This window comes from Acanthopagrus latus, chromosome 14 (assembly GCF_904848185.1).
Source record: "Acanthopagrus latus isolate v.2019 chromosome 14, fAcaLat1.1, whole genome shotgun sequence".
NCBI classification, from domain to species: domain Eukaryota; kingdom Metazoa; phylum Chordata; class Actinopteri; order Spariformes; family Sparidae; genus Acanthopagrus; species Acanthopagrus latus.
Window position 1 is genome coordinate 7,689,930 of NC_051052.1, and position 19,138 is coordinate 7,709,067.

Here is a 19,138-nt window from a genome sequence, read left to right on the forward strand (position 1 = left end):
TGCACAAGTAGCAGTGTAGACTTGAGGCTCAGCCAGTGAGTTTGTGCAGCCATCTGCTGGTGGAATCAAGAGACATCCCTTCGATCACCTCAACAGTGCAATAAAACGAGATGATCACAAGATGGCAGCATGGCCTATGTTCATTAGTTGCTATTCCTGACATTTGTACCTTCAGTGTGTCCTCTCAACATTAAACACAGAGGTCCAATCAAATTACACTCCAACAGAATGCAGCTGGGTCCATTGTGATGGACTGTATTCGTGATTTTTCAGTGCTTTTATGACTTCCAGATCTAGTTTGTGATCTGGGACTTTCTCAGTGCACGTTTGACGTTATAGAAAAATGCAGAGCTGGGGAATGTCACAAAAAATTCTGAAGACAGGTAGCGCCATTGTAACATGTTAACAAGCTACCCACATGCCATGAAAGTCAAGTTGAAGTTTGTAGTGGAGAGTAATATTTGCCTGTAGTGGTGCGGAAGTATAAAGAAGCAGAAAATGATAAAGTACAAGTACCTCAAAATTGTACTTAAAGCAGCAGTGAGTGATATATTTTTTTATTAAAATAAGTCTATTCCAACAGTTATCGCTGTTACAGAGTGTTTGGTCAGCAGCCCACATCTCTCCTGCCTCTGCTCACGCAGTTCAATAGAAAATAAATATTCTGGTATCCCTGCCCACTTCATCCAATCAGGACAGAGATGGTCCTGTCTGTTTGATGGTGAGCGGGCACTTCCTGTCTTCGACAATGGCCGAACAGGGAAAGCTACAAGCTATTCCAGCGCTGGACCCTGGAGACGACTTATACCACCAAACAGGTCGAGTGAAGAAAAACGCTGGAGGAAAAGAAAGAGGCAAGGACAGCTGCCTCGAAAAAAAAAAAATGAAAGGAGTCCAGCGACTGTGGTGAGGAGGGAGGGGACTACAAAACAGACAGGAAGTTAGCTAGCTAAAAACATGGCAGCGCTAACAGACCTGTTAAAGCACCTGTGCTTTAAATTCAGTAATTGAGCAATTTGGATCATTTCCATTAATAGTGTGTAAAATTTAGCCTAGTTGATATATTTGATATTTAATAACATGTTTTTGCTTATTACAAATAAGTTTTTAAAAAGCTATCATAAGTTGTGCTGTTTGTAAAAAAATGCATGTAAAAACTAAAGTTAGCTTACCGCAGAATTTTGCTAAGACATGGTGCAAGATTTATTATTATGATACCATTACTATAAACCTGCCGTTGTTAAACTAGATTATTATTATCTCCATGTATTCTGTGACTGGAGTTGCCCCCTACATGTCAGGATTGGTCCAGCTCAGGAGGAGGAGTTTAGCCTCGTCCTCCGCCTGGAGAACCACACGCCGACTGGATCATTCCTCCTCCACACACACACACCGACACACCCGCCCTCTGCCCGGTTGAGGAGGCTGGGACGATGCCTCTGGAGAGGTGACCACCGCCGGATCCCGACACACATGGTCCGCCCTGGCTATGGAGAACAAATGAATTAGATCACACCTCATCAAAAATGGCTCCATTGATTTCCAAGCGGGCGAGGAGGAGGAGGAGGTGAGAGCGGCGACGGCGGCGGGAGCTCAAGATAGACGCGCTTTCCTGGGAGGGAGGGGGCCAGCCCGGGCGGCGCTCTCTTGTCTTGTAAGAGGATCAAGAAAAAAGGGAAATCGAGCTATTTTTAAGCGGACTGCGTGGACTACCCGCCGGTGACAACATGAGCGGCGGCGGGCCGGATGAGAGCTCGGTGCGCGTCGCCCTGAGGTAAGGATGCAGACCCTCCTCTCCAAAGATGCTCTTGTGTCACACCTGCTACAAGCACGCACATGTTATTCCTGCCTTTATTCCCTCCATCGTTCGCCATGTATCCAACCTCTATAAATAGCCACTCGAATCTGCCTCCAGTCTTCCCTTCAAAACAATACCCCTCCTTTCTAAATGCTTTTATTTTGGAGATTTCTATTGAAACATGCATGCTGTCTTGTTCCAGGAGCTGCAAGTACAGACCACAATGGCCCATGATCGCATGAGCTTCTTTTGTTAATACCTGCACTGCATGTACATGCTGTGTAGTGGATTTATGAATGGAGAGGTCTCAGCTCTGAGGGATTAGGCCAAGGAAAAGCCGGTAACTGTGTCTCCTGTCGTCAGAACAACACAGTCAGGCATTTTATTTACAAAGGGTACACAGCTGTGTTGTCTGCATTTGATCCACTTGTTTTTGGGCATTTAAAATGTTGCATCTGTTGTTCTTTGCTGTATCATGCTGATCTGACCTTTGTCCCCTGGGCCAATCCAACATGTCACCGACAAGCCCAGATAGTCAGCGTCTGCTCAGCGGTTACATCAGCGTTTCTCAGATGTGATTCCAGTGTGTGTGTGAGGCAGTGAGACTGAACAAAAAAAGACACAGAGACAACAACACACAGATCAATACAGATATCAATAGAGCAACATGATAGGGCGGCAGCTAAAGTCAGGGGCAGGTGCTTTTCTGTGTGTGTGTGTGTGTGTGTGTGTGTGTGTGTGTGTGTGTGTTCGTGTTCGAAAGACAATCTGAACCGTCATGTGAACTGGATGAGTGGAAAGCGGAGGACAAAAGCTGTAGTTCATCTCATGTTTCTCTTCCCTCGCTTGTAATTGTGCTCTCAGACTTTGACCCAGAACTCTGTTTACTGAGCCAACTCAGTTTACTAGCCTGTCATAGATAATAAATAATCTCGCAGAATGCACCTTCATGCACTTTCTTCATGCAGTCATTAATATGATTTCATTCATCATGTTAGATTACATTCAACTGGCTTCCTTAAAGGTGCGACATGCAAGAGTTTTAGTTGAAAATAGCTGTCAACAGTGAACAAACAGTCAAGTAAAGTTATCAACACGATGATAGTGTGGTGTGTATGTATTGTGCTTCACGGATACAGTCTCTACTGAAGTTAGCATGCTGACCAGCTAGCCCAAGCCCATACCAGTTCAAAGCTTCTGTGCTAGCAATGTAAATACTAACACTCTCCTGGAGCTCTGAGCTCCTAGTCAGGACCACTAGATGCACAGCTAACCAAGCTAAATACAGAACAGCAGCTTTACTTTGCAGCAGTTAGCGGTTGCTCTGGTGATATTCTGCTGCCTGCTTGTTTTGAGTATGAATTTGACAGGTGGCCAGTTCTTACATACTGCAGTTTTAACCAAAATTACGTAGGGAGACATTAAGTATTTTATGTTACGTCAAAGATTGTATTGATGTTTTGTGTTGCAGATAGATGTAGTGAAGTTAGCATGCTAACCAGCTCACCCCTAGGCACATCTAGCCTGAAGAGGTGATAATCTGATCACAAACAAGACCAACACTCCCTCAGTGCTCTGAGCTCCAAATCTGTGCAGAGTCAGCCAATAGGACCACTAGCTGGACGGTTAACTCAGCTTACAAGCTAACGGCAGCTGCATTTACCTGGTACGCTGGTGATGTTCTGCTTTCTAGTTTTTTGAAGTATGAATTTGATAGGTGGCCAATTCTTACGCATCGTACCTTTAGTAAATTCAATATAGCAATAGGGTTGCTGTCTTAAAAATGTAGATGAGTTTTAAGAAGTTTTAAGCTTCGTTACATACAATGATAATACAAGGGTAAGGCTAGAGAAAGGAGTATGTGTTTTTCTCTGAATGGAAACTACCTGCTATTGTATCTTCTTAGAAAGCTCAGGCTTCATTAATTATTTGGAGACCTCTGTAATCTTGTTTGCTAGTTGAGTTTCCACCTTTGGTCCTTTTGATGGTCAGACTATTCATAGGTTCTTTCTTTCTTTCTTTCTTTCTTTCTTTCTTTCTTTCCACTTGATCATGTAATGGGAGCTTTTGAACTTGTCAGTGATTGTGTATGAACCTCTCAGTCATGTGCAGATTATGTTCCTCCATAATGAAAGGACTGTGAGCAATTTGCTTTTCAGCTAATAATCCAAACTAGACAGGGTTCAGATGAGGAGAAAGATAATGATGTTATCAATGCGATGCCACAAAACTAGTATATATTTAGAGCTGCAATCGAAATAGTAGCGAAATTGCAATTTCCCAAAAATCAAGGTGGTGCAATTTTAGGAAAGCTCTAAAATCTCAAGTCAGTGTCTGATTGTAGAGGAGTCAGCAGTCCAGAGCCTCTTCCAGGGGCAGCTGTGGTACTTGAAAATGCTTTGTCACTAATGCCTGTTTCTATTACACACACACATGCACACAGAGTTAGCAGATCTCCCTGTCACTGAAACTATCCTTATCTTACCTGCAAGCTCCTGGAGCTTCTTTAGCCTTCCTGTTACACATAATAGTTGCATTCTCTGTCTCAAATACAAATTCAAATATAAGTGTGCCTCATTTGCATGAATGATATAGACCTTTTCACATCAGACATAAAGACTTTTTAAAGTAAAAATAAAAGGCCAGGTGGTGATAGCGCTTATTTCCATACATAAATGTCCTAGGAGGCCACGCCAGGGTGGCAGCATGTACAATATCTTAAACCTAGAACTGGTAATACTATGTCATGTCAAAATATCTGCTGTTAAAAAGGCATATTGGAGAAACAAAAACATAAAAGTAATTAAAAAAACAGAAATTATTTGATGCATTTAAAGTCATTGATAATCCATAACAGTGAAAAGTCTAATGAAGGAGCTGCAATAAACAGTAGTCTTGTATGACAAACGATCAAACAACTAGCAGCAATGTGACAGGTGACACTGACAGGCTCAGATAATTATCGGCTGACACTGCCATTCCTCTGAGGTAGACTTAGCTTTCTTAGCGTCTTTCATCTCTTTGTTTTGGTTTTACAGCCTGCAGCTTTAAGGTTTTGGTTAACTCACACCACTCTGATCAGGCATTTACAACTGCAGTAAGCAGCTGATAAACCCGTGATACGCTCACCTCCCAGCACCAAACAACAGACAGGGTTAGCCACTAGCTGGTGAACATAGAGGAGCATTTAGTAGCTAAACAGTTTCAATTTCATGTTTTTTTTTCACAAAACATGAAATTGAGACTCATGAGTACTAATGTTTCACATCAGGTTCATAAAACACATCAAACTAATGCTTTCTTAACTTGGTCAAGCAGTCGCATGCCTTACATCGACAGTAAAAACAACATGATGGGATGCATGTGGGCTACAAAAACTACTGTAACATTAGACAACACTGGAATTTACCGTAAAAACAACGTTAAAAGAAATACAAACTGTTCAAACAAAAATCAATACAGTAGATGGGGGCTGACACACCCTCCCACACCAGATAACTTGATTTTACTATTGGAGATGTGTTCGTGTGTGAAAAATGTGTCATCACCAGCCGAAAGTGTAATTGTTTTTCAGTTAGCAATCACTGAAAGTCAAACTTTTCATCTAGTCTTATATCACTGACTTCATCCCTTTAAACGGCAAACCACACCTTCAGGTTGTCTTCAGCTCCATTAATCACCGTGGCAACACTCTAATTATTTTTAGGCTTTAAGGTTTACAACATCTGAAAGGCTTTGACTGTCAGCCTCTCCCCAGCCTGTAATAGTTTAGTTAGCTATGTGTGTGTGTGTTTGCAGTAATGAGCTAACTGGTTGCCAACCAGTACCTGCCCCAGCCTGCGAGGCTAATGCTGTCTGTTAGCACGTGTCCTAATCCCCCATACCAACAGGTCCAGAGTGATGAAACACTCCTGTATCATGTCTTTTTTTGCTAGGATTGAGGCAGAACAAGAAAGAAAGGGGTCTGGAGCATGAACAGAGAGATTTTGATTTATTAACGGAAAGATGATGTAATTTCAAGGTCTATTTGCTCTTTAGAAGTGTTACATGTCTCTTGATGGATCGTCAGTAAGGTTCAGTAAACATTAGATGTTTGTGCTGTGCTGTCATCTCTGGTTTTGAAGCGTTTCTGTTCACGCCTGACAGCAGACAGATGGGTCACTTCAGTAGCACACTGTTGGATGATTCGGCAAACACACACACACACACACACACACACACACACACACACACACACACACACACACACACACACACACACTCTGTGCAGGGTTATCCCCTGTGTAAATGTGTTTGTGTGTTCCAGATATCCCTCCTTATGTAACATCTCATCTGCCTGTCTGTTGGTATATGTTTATCTTGTCCCATATTCCATGAGAAATCACTTTAAGAGGTTAACGATTTATCCGTAAAGTAACTCATGGTACAGACTTTGCCTGAAGGAGCCATTCAAGTGACTCATTATGTCAATATCCTTAAAGTGCAGCTTTAATAATTCAGAGTGTACCTCCAAAATTAGCCAAACAGCGAGGGTTTGAGTTGCATACTATCAAATTCAGCTCTTCTAGACCTAGTCAGCCCCCAACCATCTCCACTCCTTGGCTCATATCCAGATTGTCTAACTACTATTGGCTCCTCTCTGGGTGCCTGTCACACACACGTCCCACCCACTTGACCTTTGCAGATTATTTTTGAGGGCAAAGGCTGTGCGCCTGCTGCCAAATGCTACAAAAACATTGTGGGTGCACATATGTGTGTGTGTGTGTGTGTGTGTGTGTGCGCGTGCGTGCGTGCGTGCGTGCGTGCGTGCGTGTGTGCGTGCGTGCAAAAACGTGTGTCCATCCAAGCATATTCATGATAAATATTCATGAACCAACTCAACTGAACTGAAACACAAAGCAAAGCATGCTGCAAGCCATCCGCCAGCTGCTGTCATGTGATATTGTGGTTACTTAGATATTCAATAACTTTTGTCCGACTAGCACAGGCAGAGGTTAATTCAGTATGGATTTTTTTTTAATAATGAAAGATTGGATTAGATTAAAACCCTGCTTTTTCCGCCTACTGCCTTCTATGAATTCATGCTTGACATGTTTTTGCTATCCTATCCTTATTTGCCCTCTTTTTTCACTGCGTTAGGCATTTCATCTAATGTCCCTTGTGTGTCATGAATGGACCAAATTGTCCTTGTCCAAAAGGAACATTTCCATTACACTGGTATCAGTGGTAGAGGCCAGTGGTGTGTGTGTGTGTGTGTGTGTGTGTGTGTGTGTGTGTGTGTGTGTGTGTGTGTGTGTGTGTGTGTGTGTTTGCGTGTTATCCTTACACGCCCTGGCTCTGGTTGCCAGTCAGAGTGACAGCCAGCATCCTCTGCCACCGTCAGCTCTCCCTCCTTCCTGCCTGGCCACCTTTGACCCAGGAAGCAGTCAGGACTGTGATCAGTGAGCCAGTCAGAATTGGCAGCAGCTTGTTTTAGCTGTTACTAATGGCAACCTTGGGTTCCTTTCAAGGCTCATGGGGTGTGCTGCGACGGCCTTGTGAATGGACGGGTCAGTCAGCCATCTAAACAACAACACAGGGAAAGAGAGTTGGGGGAAAACTGAAATGCAGAGTAAGCATTGCACGTTCCTCCCCACTCTTCTCCATTTTTTTCTGGCGACATTCCCGAATGCCCTCTCTGACATCATTGTCTGTTTGCTTTCACACCGGACTCTGAGAGAAAAGACAGATTTGCGGTCTTTGTCATGTGTCTTTATCATTTCCTGTGAACTGGTTTTCTCAGCAACAAGGGAATGACTAGGATGTATCCTTTTTAGATAATGAAAAGAAATCCAGTCTAAGAGCACTTCAGTATATACTCGGTAATTCCTCAACATTGTCAGTAGCAGAACTGTCATGTCATACGCTAAAAGTGAAGAAAAAAACCTTTTCCTGAGATTCTTTGTTTGCAATACAGCAGATTTGCAGTATGTTGAGGGTGCAGTATGTAAGAACTGGCCGCCTTGAATTCTTACTCCCAATAAATATCACCAGAATACCTGCTTACTGCTGCTGACTATAGTCTGTTTAAACATCCATGACTAGCTGCGTTAGTTCAGTTAGCCGTGCAGCTAGCCAGATTACCAGGTTAGTGTTAGTGTCTACACTGTTAGCACAGACGCTTTGGCCTGCTGGGAGAAAGAGGGTTTCATAGAACTTAGCACACTAACTTCAGTATGTATCTCTTCAACACAATACATAGACTCTTTGATATAGCATCAAAGCTGTTATTTCACATTCTGGTGGTTATTTTTTATATTTGGTACGTTATATTTGAATGTTTTGAACTAAAATTCTTCTTATTCATTATTACTTAATTTATTCTTGTACTATATTGTAGACTGCAACTAACAATTATTTTGATTATAATTGTAAGATGTCAGACATTGCATATTTTGTCCAACCAACAGTCCAAAACCCAAGGACTCTTTATCATAAATTACCCAAGGATTTTTTTTTTTATCATAAATTACCCAAGGATTTTTTATCATAAATTACAGAGAAAATAAGCAAATCCTTACATTTCAGAGGCTGGAACTAGCATATGTTTGACATTTTGCTTGACATCCTCAACTCACAGTATATTAATAATTTAGAGGGATCATTAATTAGCTTCCTGTTTCCTGACTCATAGTGCTTTAAGATGATGCTAAAATGATACAAGATACAGCCCATTAATTAATGTTGATGTTCATCGGATCAGAGTAGTCACTCTGACATAATTTTTCAGTTAAAGTGCTCCAGTAGATAATGCTGCATCATTCACTTATACAGAATTACTTCTTGGACGCAACCTCTCTCACCTGAAGCATTGAACAGTCTTCATTATAACAAGAAATCTTGCTCATATGAATTTGTGTGCCCTAAAAAGGCAGAGGTTAGCAAGCATTCAGCCTCTTACAGGTTAAGGACCTGTTTGAGCCTGCTGCTTACAGAGATACACTGAAGAGGGTGATACAGTGAATTGACTCTTGATGTTAAGGCCAGCTGCCAAACAAAAGAAAGAGTGTTACTGAAAACACCAGTCCGGCTGAGCTGTAGTGAGTTAAAACAGTGGCCACTCAGCACTGTCCATAGGCTCTACTACTATACTCTCTTTTTTATTTACATCCTTCCATCATTACATTGGCTCCCTATTCATCCTGTTGCTCTGGGCGGCCATTAGACCGCAGCCACATTATACAAGCTGGTCCAGACACACAAATAGAGAGACAAGTGCACCTGCTGGCTGATGCGTCATAAAAGAGCTGATCTGTGAGTGTTTGTGCATGATGTTGTATAAGAAGTCATGATGGTGCCTGTGAGGGCGTTCTTGAAGTGGACACACACACGCACACCGTTAAAAGGATTTGAATGAATGCAGTGCTACGATCAAGTTTCCATAGATGCCTGACGAATAGAGAGAAGCTTTTCACTATTTACACTTCAACAGAGACCTTTGACTAAAAGCAGGATTGGGGCCGTAATAGCTATCTGTGTGTGTGTGTTTGCAGTTCTTATGTCTCCTCAGACCCCACAATGGATAAAGACAAGAATTCATACACCTGCTTGTGTGTGTGTGTGTGTGTGTGTGTGTGTGTGTGGTGCAGAGTGGTCCTTCATTAACCTCTGTTGGATAGCATCACTGTCATCGGTCCACATTTAAGGCCCCTCAGAAGACTTCGGTCCACTCTTATCACCATCAAAACACTCACAGACATTCTTCAGCTGCTTAGTCTCAGTTGTTATTGAAGCTTTTCATTCGATCTGTAAGCACTCATACAGACCACACTGGCGGATGTACTCTCACTTTTGACTCTCACATTAGAAACTAAGAGCCATGTAAACACAAAGACAAGAGGCATCTAGCAAAGAACATGTAGATGAAGAGTTGTGCTGGAGTTTTTGCAGCATTTAGGATTGTGCGACGGTGTGTTCAAACAGAAAGCGATTTTTGTCATGTGTTACTTGCACATAGATGTGTGCAGTCTGTGTGTATTTGGCTGTAGCTGTACAAACAATATACCATGTGTATAAAACTTTGCTTTTGTCCACGGACGCGTCTGTTAGTGGTCAGCTCAGCCTCTGACTATTCTCAAAAGGACTTTGATACATAGAAGAGGAGTATTGGAGACAAGGATCAATTGGTTTACAAAAGCTTTCGAGCTAGCCAGGAGTCGAACCTAGAATCTTCTGATCCGTAGTCAGACGCGTTATCCATTGCGCCACTAGCCCTGTGTGAGCTGTTTGAATAGACTGATTCTCACAGCGTGGCCTGCAGTCAACCATCTTCTTGTTTTTTTAGACACGTGCTGAGAATGCTGGGCAGATGACAGGTCGGAAAACACGGGGCCTTACGCAGCAAAATTATTTTGAGCCTTGCAGTTTCCAACTATGTTAACTGAAGCACAGGGTGGAGCATGTTAGCAAACAGCACAAAAGGAGTTCAGCTGATCAGTGAGGCCGTGACCCGGATCTGAGCTGGGGTTGCTGTGGCCATAAAGCAGAGTACAAACAACTCTACGATCGCGGCTCCTCAGTCGGTGAATTATGTGTTACAAAAGATGATCAAGTTCTACAGGAAATTTATCTTACACTGCTGGGTTTGTTCTTGAGGGACATATCACGCTTTACGTAAGGCTTCGTGATGGCTGCAACTAAGTGAGATTCAGGGAGCTTTAAGTACCTGATAAAGGGCCATTTACCCATTATTTAGCCTCTTTTCAGTTGTAAATAGTCAGTGACACACAGTATGGCGAGTGTGAGCACCAGAAACAAGTGATTCAAGTAAAAGTTTCATCGCGCTACATGTCTACTTTATCCATTGCACCATTAGCCGTACAAACTGAGTTTTGTTACAGTAACTGCATGGCATGAAGTCAACCGTGGTCTTTCAGTTGCAGACAAGTGGGGAGAATGTTATTCAAATGACTGGTAGAGTCGGAAAGCAAGAAGCCTTGTTGCTTTATCAAACATGCCACTGTTCTCTCCGCTGAAACTGAAAGTGATCAGATCCCATTGAGTAGATGTTGAAAGGTCATTGACCTATGTCGCTATAGAAGGGGTAATGGAACAAAGGATTCACAAGCTAAAGATGAGTCGAGCTAGCCAGGAGTCGAACCTAGAATCTTCTGATCCGTAGTCAGACGCGTTATCCATTGCGCCACTAGCCCTTTGATCGTGGGTCTATTTGAACAGCAGGATTCTCACAGCATGGCCTGATGTGACCCAGATGCAAACCGGGGTCGCTGAAGCCTCAACACAGAGTACTAACCATTACACGATCACGGTCCCCTGGTTGCTTTGTTTTCTTGGTTAATATCGATTAACAAACCTGTCAAACATATGGTCGTTTACTGCTGCACACCTAATGCTTCTTAAGTAGTGCAGGATTAAAAAAAGTATGGGTCTGTGGATGATGCGGTCAGGTGATGAGTCAGTTTGCTGGTAGCAGTGTGAGATGTGGAGAAAAGAGTCTTGTTGTCTCCTGCCTTGTGGGCTCAGACGTTCCTTTCTGACTCTGCTGAATCACTCCGAGCTGCCTGTGCCTGCTGCACGTAGTGTGTGGAGCAAACATAAGCACACTAAAATAAAGCACTGAGGATTAGATTAGGTACACAGAAAGGAAACGTTGGGCTTTGTTGTCGTTGTTGTCGGTAATGATGTGGAGTGATCAGCAGCATCTCAAGGCAGTGATTCGATTGGCTGATTGTCAGGAGGACTGATGTCAGCATGTGATGTGATTGGCCGTGTTACAGGAAGGATGAGATCAGCAGCAAGGTGTTGATGGAATGACTCACCAGCTTTTCTTTTATCAGCATCCTTTTATTTCTTGTTTCCTCTCATCCGCCCTACGTCATTCACTGGGTCAGCAGAAGGTTAATAGAGATGGTAATGATTTTATCGAATTTTATGACATGCATTTGTTCAATATGGCCTCTAAAATAGGTTTTGTTTCTTTCAAATACCATGACGGGATGGTTGTAGCCATCATATGACAAAGGGCAAACTCCTAAGCTGGTTGAGACTTTAACTTTCATCAGTGTAGCTGCCTTTTAAAGTTTCAAAGATCTTTTAGAACCTTTTTGATATCCACATAAGAATGAAGCATCCAAAATCAACTTAAAGACATATGACATTTGTGTGTGTGCGTGTGTGTGTACATGCACGCATGTGTGTGTGTGCATGAGGAGCCCATGTTTCTCAGGCTGTCGCTGTAATCGCAGTAATGAGACCGGGAGAAGGAGCCTAACTGGACTTGTCACATGGGAGAGGCTGAGGCAGAAAGCCCTCCTGTGAGTGTCTCTGTCTGTTACATGGAGTGTGTGACTGTGTGTGTGTGTGTGTTTCAATAGGTGTATTTTTATATGGACTTGACTTTATGTGTGTGTGTCCTTTTCATCTCAGTGTTCGGTGAACTGTGTGTCATCACTTCAAACTCCTCTCATCAGTCAATGTCAGCCAAAGGTTTCTTTACATATCATGAAATTTCACTTTTACATTTTGAATCCTACTAGAGTGGTGCTGTTGGTGGGAGCGAGCGGTCAAAAAATAGACAGTGGGCACCGGTATTCAGCGAGCGCTACTCAGAATTAAAAAGATCACAGCAAGGTTGTAGCCCAGAGTGAGACAAGGTGGGCTGAACATTTAGACCAATTTGTCAGTTGTTACTGAAAAACTTGTAGTATGAATGTAATACTAGCTACACAGTAAACCATGTTTTTCCAGTGATTTGGAGAAGACAGGACAGTAGCAAATGCATTGTAGAAGCATGCAGTGATATTCAGCAAATATCAATCCACAAGCATGTTTAAAGCTCACTGAATAAAGTGTTTAATCTTATCCAGTGTTCTTCAGTCCTGGTCAGGTTGTCATTCTCAGGCTTCAGCAGAGTTTGATAACGAACTGATCATTTGAATCAGGTGTGATGGGGCAGGCAAACGTCAAAAACATGCAGGACAGGGGGCCCTGAGGACCAGGACTGAAGGACACTCGCTTAATCCACACTAGAGGTAAGATCTTTAGCCCGAGCCCGAGCCCGACCCGGCCCGAAATTCGGGTCGGGTCGGGCCTAAAATGTCAATCATTACGTTCGGGTCGGGCTCGGGCTTCTCTCTCGCTGACTTTTTTTTTAATAAATATATGTTTATAAAAATGTATACTAAAACGATGTGTGGATACTAAACTAAGGAATACTTGTTGTAAATAAATAATTTGGATAAAACAGAGAAGGCGGCGCTGTAAGGTAATTGCTATGTAACTACTACTAAACAGGAGGCGCAGAGCAAGAGCACGATTTGCGCACGGCTTTGCGGACATTTCGTGAACGTAATCTTGAAATTTCGGGTTTGCTTCGGGCTCGGGCCTGCAAATCAAGTTAATTGGTCGGGCTCGGGCTGGGTCGGGCTTTAATGCCTGCGGGCCTGGGTCGGGTCGGGCTGGATTTTTTAGGCCTGATCTTACCTCTAATCCACACCACAATGTAAATTACAGTTTGCTGTTGTAAACTGGGCTTCTTGGATGATAATAGACTCCTGAGGTCCCAGGAAGGTCCGCTCCTACTGCCTATTGAATGGACAGCCGTTTCAAGCATCAATCCTCAAACCCAACTCTTGGCAATACAGTGAATAATATGCCAATATGTTGAACGATTCCTTTAAGTATCCTTTATGTTACAATGTAACATGGTGATGAATACCCCTGAATTCTCCATGTAAATGTATCCCTCTAATCCTCTCCACTCTGAAACCTCTCACCGGCTGAAACTGTCACAGCACATTAATGTGTTTGAAGGTTTTCACTCGGCCTTGGGGGCCCCTGATCTGTGTGTGTGTGTGTGTGTGTGTGTGTGTGTGTGTGTGTGGAGCGGAGTGTTCTTGACACCTTAAAACTTTAACAAAACAAATCTGTTTTTAATAATTACAAATTTTAAGAAGATCACTAACCAAGTTGCTGCACAATATACCTCAGCTATGTAAACCCCTAAAAGAGTAAGATTGTACAAGAGCCATGAAGTGTTGAGGCATGCTTCTCCATGTGCGTGCCTGGTTATGGGCGCGTGATTGTGCACATTTACGAAGTGGTGGAGTTAAATTTCCTGGAGAAACAGCCTGTGAGCCTGTGTGTGTCACTCTAGAAGCTGGATTAGCGCTGTAAGTCTCTGCAGTGCTGAAGGGCAGCCCTTATTCATCCAGGAGAACAGGGTGTTTTGGGTTGAACCACAGAGCGAAGCCTGCCAGATCATAATCACAGCCGAAGTCAGTCACACTAATAACACACCAGCAGGACGTGCTTCACACCTACCCTGTCCCTCACCTGTTTATGGTTAGCGGAGGTGCGTGATGCCAGAGCTTGTGTTTTGAGTACACAGACATCCAAAGAAAATCTTAGATAATGCTCCATTGTGCCGCAGTGCTTAAACAGCATCAATGTAAGGCCAAGACATACTTGAACTTTATCTATTTAAAATCTGTTACACACCATCAGAAATCTAATGATGCACAGCATGGATTAAACCAACTGACTGGAGGCAGAGGTTTTGCAGGTGCAAGGTGCAAGGTATCGATTACAAAGTGCATGTTTATCATTTCAAGATACTAAATGTTTTTTACAATGAATTTCTATCTTGAAGTCAGCCATTTGGTTCCAGTAATTTTAGCGCACATTAATCAATCGAGAGTTAAGTTCTGCAATATTTGTGTTCAGTGCCAATGCAGAGAAAAACTAGCATGTCTAGATGTTGAAGAGCATGTCGGAGTCCCTAGATTGTTTTTGTCCTCCGACCAACGATTAATGTCAGCATTTTGTGACCATGACCACAACCGAGTGTTTTAGTTTGCTCAACTTAACCATATCTTAAAGTTGCCCTGCGGAACTGTCTGCCCAGAGCCCACCAGCATTTAAACCAATAATTAAACAAACAACTTTGTATTGGCAGGCAAATGAGAAAAGTACAGACTCATAGTCTCAGTTTTTCAACTGGTATTTGAAGCATTTATGGAGCATTTATGTATCAGTTATACTGTTACCTGCCGTCAAGGAAAGTGATTCTGTTTATAAATATACTTACATATAAAGTTGTCACATATAGTTTAAGGCAAGCTTTGTACTTACTGTCTCGTATATTTATATTTTATTCAATCGCTCTACAGTGTGGTATTCCTATTCTGAAAGGAGTTACCGTAACAAACCAATTTCTGCTCGTAGATCAATAAAGTATAGCTGATTCCAATCCTAATTCTCATTGTTGCTAAATATGGTTGTGTAAAGCCATAATAACAATGGAAATAGTTAAACGTTTTCGGGAATTAAAGAAAAGACGATGTCGTAACTAATTTGATAGTGGTACCTTTAAAAAGTTTTAAAATCGACCCCCTTTCAGCACCTTGAAGAGAAGAGAAATTCGTGAGTAAAAAACAGCAGTTTCCAAAGGCTGAACCACTCCAGTCTGATGGTCTTGTTATGTGAAAGACCATCATTACGCAGACAGATAATAGGTCTGTTTGACTGGATAGACTGTGGCAGTCTCCAGCGATTGTCATCAGTGTTTTTGTCTGGGCTGTAACCATTATGTCTCGTCTCTTTCTCCTTTTTTTCTCCTCTTGTCTTTATCGCAAACATTTTCTCAGACATTCGTTTTCCTCTTTCGACCAAACCCTCCGCGGGGCCCTCTGTGTATGGAGGACCCCGGGGATGTCGTAGAAGCACACAAACCCACGTTGCATCAGACTGTGGAGATGAAAACAATCACACTGGGCATTTATTCTGAATGGGGCTACAGTGCTGTGGGCCTGTTCTCTTCTTCTATAGACTGAGCGACCATTGGCGTATTTCATTCAACTTTAGAGAATTTGACATTTTCTAAACATAATGTCTCATGTTAAAATCCATATTACGTTACAGTTCTTTTATGTTGCCGAAAATGAACAGTAACCCAGTGACTTAATGCCCTCGCTGTAAGCAGCAGTGAGTGCCTCCATTGTTACACTGGATTACAGTAATGGCTCGCTGTCAAGTTTTGGGAAGGTGGCCAACAGGATTATGCAGTCACTCCTGTAATGCCCTAAACCATCCTACCGTTAAATCACAGTCTCCCCAGATGACCCGAACACTTACTGTGACAGGTACATCAGTTTAACCCCCAACAGCATTGATTATGTAAGTTTTTACCGTAATGCTCAGCTAATTCATCTTTTTAAATCGGCAATTGGTAAGCTCACTCGCTCGTTATGACGAGCCATCCTACTGCTCTGTGGTCCAGATAGAGCTGCTCTGGGCTCTAATAAGTCCTCCAGCAATCAAGTATCCGTCACACTCTGTTAAAAATACTAGGATAGTAGACTTCATCACTGCCTGCTGCCTATAATTTTGATGTGATCTAATATATAACATTGGATATTTCAGGTGATTGCCACCTGCATTTCACAAAACATTGTTCAAGTATTGTTATGATAAAAAATTGCAGTGAACTGCAGCATGACAAAGAATTAAAAAGTCTTCATGCCAGTGCTGGATACTTTAAACACAATAAGTCATCACAAAGCAAATTGATCTGGCAGAAAAAAAACATGTTAACATAACACACAGTATATCAGTGTATTAATCAGGCAGTCCTTCAGTCCATAACACAGAGCCAACAGGTGTACAGTTACTGCAGGGAGGACTGAGTTTCTCCTTGAGTCCTGGTTCCTCTCTGGCTCCGTCCTCTTTTCTCATCAGAGCTGTAATCCCAGACCGAGTCTGCTAAATAGCTGGGATCTGATGTCACGCACACACAACACACACACAAACACACACACACACACACTGACTGCCCTTTCAGGCCATTCAAATCTTCTACAGACTCGACTTGCCGTGATGAATGTGAGCGCAGACACACGCAGAGTGGACACACAAGTGTTACACACAGAATGCAAACTGTATGCAAAGTGCCACATACTTATACACACACTCTCACACACAGTCAGAGTTAAAGCCTGCCAGCAGAGAGCAACAGTAGCAGCCATTTATAATGATACTGTTGTGAGATTCTCAGGTGTCCTACTTATTATTTCCTTCTGTGTAATTCTTCTTTTTTTCCTTTTTAGCTCAGTTTGACAGGAGCCTTGACTAAATTAATTCACTGCCATATCCAGCAGGATATTTCCAAAAACGTATTTCAGGATTAACTGCTGCCACATATAATCTTCAGTACTTTTCAGTCAAGGCTGTGAGTAATTCTGATATTTTAATGCTCCCAATATGTCCAAATATTTCCTTGGTCTGCCTCCAATGGCTCCACTTCCTCTTCAGGTGGACAGTGAATTTAGTGATGAGATTCAGAGGTGCATCATGGGAGGAAATGATGTAATAACAGTGTGTTTATTTGTGCTAAAGCAAACAGAGCAATTCCTTAATGAAATCCAGGGTGGGACTGTTTACTCAGAGCTCCCTTGCTCACTCTCTCGTCCGAACACTGAGGGCACTGTACTGTATGATCCCTGCTGGAGTGTGGGCTGGCACTGCATGGTCCTCAACACACACACACACACACACACACACACACACACATGCACATACACTGCACAGTAGCAGCACTCATCTGCTTGCAGCTTAGTGAAAATATTACCTGCCTTCAGCTCAGATGAAATCAATCATGGTTTTCAAACATGAGACAAATTCTCGCTCCGGCTTTAGATGCATGCACAGACAACTCTGCTCTGCCTCTGTCCTACACACAATCATATTTAGACCAGAGTTTGTGGATTAAAAAAGTGAACTGAAACTGTAAAAGTTTTGAAATTGATCTTGGACAGACAGGATTCGATCAAAAAAAGAACCTTTTTAGCTCCAGGCATCAGTGCATTAAGATAAAGTGATTTATATAATGCTTAGGGTAATTTCTACTTATTAAATTTCAAGCGAGGTTTACAGTTTCACTGTGCTGTGTCATTTTAGATCATTTCATATTTAATACATTTCATTGTTCAACTAAAACATCCTGGCTCCATTACATATCTCTGTCACAAGTGTTTTGAGAGCCACATTTAACAGATCATTGCAAATAATATGGGTATATATGGGCTGATATTTAAATATCAAAATGTTCTACTCCCTATTATCTGTATCGGTATTAACCCCAAATCCGAGAATCGGTCAGGCTTCGATTTTTCTTTTCCAGTGGAAATGTAGGCTGGCTATAGACACATCTCATTGTCTTTGCGTCTTTCTGTCTACCAGGATCCGTCCTCAGCTGGCCAAAGAGAAGATCGAGGGCTGTCACATCTGTACGTTTGTGATGCCCGGGGAGCCTCAGGTGGTCCTGGGCAAGGACAAGGCCTTCACCTACGACCATGTCTTTGACATGGACACCCAGCAGGAAACCATCTACAACCACTGCACTGAGAAACTTATCGAAGGCTGCTTCGAGGGCTACAATGCCACCATCTTTGCATACGGACAGGTTGGTCAGGCTTTTCTCTTCTTCTTTATAGCATGGTACATGTAGCGTCTTATTTAATTTATAAATAGTCCGCTGAGAGGCAAAGCAGGCTCCTTTCTGTGACTCGTTGAATGAAAAACTTTAGTCCAATTCCAGTTTCCATGTTTCTTGAGTTTATTAACGAAAGTTATGATCAAAGAAAAAATATAGGGCCTCACTCAACCTTCTTTGTCTACTAGCGCGCCTGCGAACAAACTGCGCAGGTGAAATAATGTGGAGGCCCAGCCCACTTCCTCTTACCTGAAATCATAACAAGATGACAAAAAACAATCAACAATAGTAATAATAATGATGTGCACTGCCTAAACAAAAATAAACAATCCAAAACAGATGCACATTTTGGCTCCTACAGTACACAAAAAGTTACACATTCACATTTGTGGACTTTCCATCGCTCAAGGGGATGGAGCTGCTTGCAGCATCCCAAGATTTATGGTGGCATGTGATATGACATAAAGCTCATTTTATATGATCAGACGAGTAATACGGGAGTGAACAGGCCTCACAGCTGCTGCACCGACTCTGTCAGTACACTATCAGCTGACGTGTTCCAACCTGCCCCCACCACCACAGCTTTATATTGGCTCTGATAGATTAGCCTAGAGAAGCAGAGATACAGAGGGAGTTGATTACCAAATCAGAGCAGAGTGCGAGCAGATTGCTTCACCTCATACCGGAGCAGGGAACTAAACTGCACAGTCAAAACACCACACAGAGATATTATACAGATGAAACACTAACCTGTCCTCCTCTGGTTTCACAGTATAAAGGAGTTGGTACGCATTTTTTACACTTTAATTTTAAACTTTACCTAAACAAGATATGATATAAATGAGCTGTTA

The 19,138-nt window shown here is 42.4% G+C and overlaps 1 protein-coding gene and 2 non-coding genes across 7 annotated transcripts in view; 1 reads left to right on the top strand and 2 right to left on the bottom strand.

Annotated features, from left to right (window-relative positions):
- Positions 1 to 655: 655 nt before the first annotated feature.
- Positions 656 to 19,138, top strand: part of LOC119032821 (kinesin-like protein KIF21A) — a 38,480-nt gene continuing 19,997 nt past the window's right edge. The window contains exons 1-3 of one of the 5 annotated variants that reach the window (XM_037122397.1): positions 659 to 906; positions 1,284 to 1,774; positions 18,035 to 18,257. In XM_037122397.1, coding sequence (XP_036978292.1) covers positions 1,728 to 1,774; positions 18,035 to 18,257 — 270 coding nt within the window. In that variant the 5' untranslated portion in view covers positions 659 to 906; positions 1,284 to 1,727. Of the gene's footprint in view, positions 1,775 to 18,034; positions 18,258 to 19,138 lie in introns of all 5 variants that reach the window. The other 4 variants (XM_037122398.1, XM_037122395.1, XM_037122400.1 and 1 more) reach the window with 4 other exon arrangements.
- On the bottom strand, positions 9,979 to 10,051 carry trnar-acg. The gene has a single exon. It is a non-coding gene; the product is annotated as a tRNA-Arg (tRNA).
- Positions 10,917 to 10,989, bottom strand: trnar-acg. Its single transcript has one exon. It is a non-coding gene; the product is annotated as a tRNA-Arg (tRNA).